Below are 5,276 nucleotides of genomic sequence, written 5' to 3' on the forward strand. Positions count from 1 at the left end.
ACATATAAACATATGTGTATATATTCATGTAGTTATATGTATGTGTACATGTGTATGTATACGTATATAAACTACAGATGGACCATGAGTTGTGCCTGCAATTGCCTAGGAACAAACATGAGGACAGTGGTCTAGATTGCATTTGGAAAATGTTGCAGTGCTTTATAAGACCCCAAGCTTCTCCCTGAAACAAAAGCTCTTCTTAACTCCAATATTCTTCCATTGATGCTATATAGCTATGAAACAAAGAATACAGCAATCTCCAAAAAATTAAAATTTCAGGTCACCTAAAGGGTGATGGAGGGATAAACACGGGCATGAGTAAAATGTAGCAAGTTGTCAACAACAATGATAAAACAACAGCGATAAAAAACAATAAACTTTAGTGGAGAAATGACACAAGTGATATTATCAAAAATATGTATGCCAAAAGAGAAGGTAAAGCAGTCACATATCAAGAAAGAAAGAGTATTAATGGAGAGACCATGCTCTCCATTGGTGTCTATGCAATGTTAAGAGATATAGAAGACAGACTCAGAATAGATACTGGTGGGATTTCAGTAGGTTACTTAGAGAAGGATATGGAAAAAAGTAACATCGGATAGGAATGTATGGCTGGGTCATAATGTGAACCACTGAAAGCAAGACCCACAAGTATAAGATGACAACTCCAAATAAAGCTTAAGTATTGTTGTTGAGTTGTTTCAGTCATGTCCAACTCTTTGTGACCCCATTTAGGGCAAAGATACTGAAGTGGTTTTTCATTTCCTTCCCCAGTTCATTTTATAGATGAGGAAACTGAGGCAAACAAGGTTAAGTGACTTGCCTTGGAACTTACAGCTTGTATGTGTCTGAGGCCAGATTTGAACTCAGTCTTCCTGACTCCAGGCCTGACACTCTATCCACTATGCCACTTAACTGACCTAATTGAATTAAGTACAGAAGATGGAAACAAAGCTAGGTATCACAAGATAAATGCAATAACAACGCATAATCCTGTAGTAATGATGATAATTGGAGATAACTAGCATTAATTTAAGGTTTTTGAGAGCTTTACAAATGGTATCTCAATTTATTCTCACCACAAACCTGGAAGGTAGGTGCTATCATTATCCCTGTTTAACAAGGAAACTGAGGCAGGCAAAGCTTGAGTGACTTGTCTAGGCTTACATAGCTACTGAGTGCCGAGGTTTGATTTGAATTTACATCTTCCAGATCTGGTACTCTGCGCACAGCACCACTTGGCTGCCTGTAAGACAAAATATCAAGCGATAAAATTCGAAGTAGGCAGAGTTTGGAGACGAAAGCTAAATATAACAAAACAGGATGTGGGAGGAGCAAATATTGGGCAAAAAAGAGGTACAGCAGTACAACTGCTTCAGGATGGGAGAGCATATAGGATAATAAGTAATGGATGATAGAGGAAGAACTGCTCAAATCATCCTTTGCTTCTGTATTTGGACTTGAAAAGATAGAACAAAAAATGGCTCGTTGAGAACACTTAAGATTGGAAAGGTAGCACCTATTCACCTTTAAAAAAGTTTGTCACAGATGGACTCGATTTTCAGTTCCTGAAAGAACTTGTAGATGTTGTTGCTAAGTCACTGTCAGTGATCTCCAAAAGACTGTGGAGTATGAGAGAGATGATACAGGATTAAAGAAACACAGATGTCACAATTTATAAAAATATGAAGAATGGAATCAAAAAACCAGAAATTATTAAGCTTAACTTCAGCTCCTGGCAAAATTTTAGGATATTCTTCAAGGAATGTTTATTGAAGGTTGAGAAAAGGAAGCAGTCAAAAAGAGCCAGCATGTTTTCATCAAAAATAGGGCATGCCAGACCGACCTTATTCCAATTATTGACATGATTACAAGAAAAACAGATGAAATAAATGTTACAGATGTTGTAGATATAGGTATAAACATTTGACAAAATTCTCCACGCTATTCTAGTGGGCAATATAGTGATAATATAAATTAGATGACAAGGTAACTAAGATTAAGAACCAGCTGATGGATGAGAATCAAAGAATAGTCACAATAATTAAATGCCAATTTGGAAGGAGATCCCTAGTAGCTCACCTCAGAGATAGGTCCTTATCTATCCCTATACATTTTCCCATTTTTATCAATGACTTGGAAAAATGCAGAGATGGTACAAAGCTAAGCAGAAGAGCTAATACAATAAACATTTATTAAGCACATGCTCTGTGTCAGGCACCATGCTAAATTCTGTGGATACAAATAAGAAAAATACAGATAATCCCTGCCCTCAAGGAATTCACAATCTAGTGAGAGAAGACAATAAAGAAAAGGAAGCTGAAAAGTGGAAAGTGAAAAGTGAGGGAAAATACTATATGGTACCTGGGATAGGAGCAGAAGAAAAAATGGTGGAATTGAAACCAAGCAGATCCACTATCTAGTAGCAAATGAAAAGGTGACTGAGATATTGAGCCCTCTATGAAGAGAAGCCATTGGAGGAGTTTTTTGCTCTGCCCTCCAATTCGAAATAAAAATATAAAAAGCAACTGAGAGTATTGATGAGTTGTGAGAAGCAAAGCTGAAGCAATCTCCATGATGATGAGTTTTCCTGGTGACCTTTTTATCTTGGGTGGAGCATGATGAAGATGATGATGGAGTTAAAACTAAGTAGAACAGCTGGTGGCAAATAAAGAGCTAAAATGTTGAACAGCAGAGACATAGTGTAAAAATATCTCAAGGGGAAAAGGATAAACTTATATACTACCTACTATGTGCCAGGGACCGTGCTAGGCTCTTTACAAATATTAACTCATTTGACCCTCACAACAACCCTGCAAGGTAAGTACTGTTATTATTCCCTTTTTATGGTTAGGGAAACTGTGGGATATGGAGGTTAAGTGACTTACTTATTCATGGTCACACAGCTAGCTGGATTTGAACTCAGGTCCTCCTGACTCTAGGGCCAGAGCTCTATTCATTGTGCCACCTCATTGCTTCAACAAGGTAGTATGTTGGGCCGAATCCAATAAATTGAAACTTTATTGGGATAAATGTAAAATGTTGGGTTAAAAGATCAACTTTTAAAGTACAAGATGGGAGAGGCATGGTTTCATGTAAGGAAAAAGTCCCTAATAATTAGAGTCATCATAAAGTAGAATAGGTTTACCATTGGAGGAGGGGTCATTGTGTCTCTTTTTATTAGGGATACTTCAAGCAAAGAAAGGCTGCATTGTTGCTCTTTGGGCAAATTGTAGAAGGGATTATTGTTAAAATAAGGGTTAGACTAGAAGGCCTGCAAGTTCCCTTAACCACGATCACAAGAGAACCTCTTTAGAATGGTAGGGTGGGAGAAGTTTCAGTGAAAGAAAAAAAAGAGGGCACAGAAACAGCAGGTGGTAAGTGGAGAAGGTGAACTGTGCCTATTCCCCAATTTGTTTTTTTCCAGGGCTGGTTCTGAGTACTAACTTCACCCAGTGAGAAACCCTGTGAGGTTACCATGTTACTTCAATATAAAAATTAAATAGGTTTTATGGCTCAGTTCTCTCTTGGAGAATTAGATGGTGATTCTAACATAATAGAAAGTCATGCTGTTCAGCCCCTCTGCCAGAGAAATCATATCAGTGCAGCATTGCAGGTGAGCTCCTTTCTCAAAATCCTGAACACTATCTGGTCAGATAAACCTCAGAAAGCAAAGTTCTGGACTTTTTTTTGGCTTAATCTACTATATTATCGAGATTTTTCAATGCTTCTCAGCTAAAGTACTCTATGTATCTTGTTGCTATATTTAATTTATTTGGCAGAAAGTTCATCATGGATGCTGATAAGCCTGAAATTCAGAAAAAAATCTCAGTCTCTTACATTATGGACAAAAGAGGAATTGAATCAACTGCTGAAATGACTCAGAATTTCCATGAAGAAAAAGGCTTCAAAGCTGATACGAGTATATATCAAATTAAAGTATATACAGGTGATTGTAAAGGAGCAGGCACTAATGGTGAGGTCCACATCACCCTCTTTGGAAATCAAAACACCTCTGAATCTTTTCTTCTCACTGAGTCATTGGAGCATGCAAATCCTTTTGAAATGGGAAAGGTGAGTTTTGAAGAGTTTATGTTCTATGAAATAAATCAGCCACACTCACTTCTGTAGTATCATTTTCTAATGCAAAAGACCTCAATAAAGTGAACAATATTTAGTACTGCTTCTTTTTTCACTTTTCCTCTTAGTAGAATGTAAACTTCTTATGGATAAAAACTTTCTTATTTTCTCATTGTGTCCTCATTACCCAAAACAGTGCATCACACACAGTAATTTTGTAAATTTTGTGAATTGATTTGCATTTAATTCAAAGCATTTTCTAAATGTTGATCTCATAATTTTATGTATTCTTTTAAATTAGAACACTGGCAATTTGTGTCTGCCACACAAAATTCCACTGAGCTTATCTTGCACAGCCTTAACAGCTTTGAATATATAGAATTAATCCTTATGAAATGACTTCTTTCTTTCCTAAGTCAGTGACACACCTGCATCAATACTCTTTTTCTTACTTTCAACTTCATGCTATCTTTTAAAGGGCCATTTATGCACCTCCATTGATATTCTGATCCAGGGTCTTATCATGTTATTGAGATGACTCCAGTTTCCTTGAAAACCATCTACTAAGTCATAGGGAGTCTGAAAGATGTCTCAGTCAAGAAGCATCCACAGCCTACTGTGGAAAGATACACAGAATCATAGACACTCCAAGTGCTGATGAATTTATATACTCTAGTACCTAGGTATTGGGTGAATTTGCATTACCTCACATTAGCCCAGAAGTTTATTTCTTTGTTCATCTTCTGTATATTATCCTCTTTCATATTATAAATTTTCATTTTATTTTATTTTATTTTTTATTTTTAGGCAACTGGGGTTAAATGACTTGCCCAGGATCACACATCTAGTAAGTGTCAAGTGTTTGGTCTGAGGCTGAATTTGAACTCAGATCCTCCTAACTGCTGGGCCAGTGCTCTATCCACTATGCCACCTAGCTTCCCCCATATTATAAACTTTTAAAGGGCATGGATTATATATAACAACCAGTAGAGGATAACATATGTCAAGTGAGATATTATGTGCAAAGTACTTTGCAAATTTTAGAGCATTATATAAATGCTAGCTATCATCATCATTATCATTGTAATCATCATCATTATCACCATCATCTAGATGATATGGTGGCTTGGAGGTAAGAAGACCTGAGTTCAAATCTAGCCTCATATACTTACTAGCACTGTGACCCTGAGCAG

General features: G+C 36.7%; 1 protein-coding gene across 1 annotated transcript in view; it reads left to right on the forward strand.

The window, feature by feature from the left end:
- LOC114053992 (lipoxygenase homology domain-containing protein 1-like) overlaps positions 1-5,276 on the forward strand; it is a 657,625-nt gene that overhangs the window by 631,384 nt on the left and 20,965 nt on the right. The window contains 1 exon segment of the mRNA XM_027877094.1: positions 3,786-4,077. Coding sequence (XP_027732895.1) covers positions 3,786-4,077 — 292 coding nt within the window.

Source organism: Vombatus ursinus, unplaced genomic scaffold (genome assembly GCF_900497805.2).
Source record: "Vombatus ursinus unplaced genomic scaffold, bare-nosed wombat genome assembly UNPS02014812.1, whole genome shotgun sequence".
Lineage (NCBI taxonomy): Eukaryota > Metazoa > Chordata > Mammalia > Diprotodontia > Vombatidae > Vombatus > Vombatus ursinus.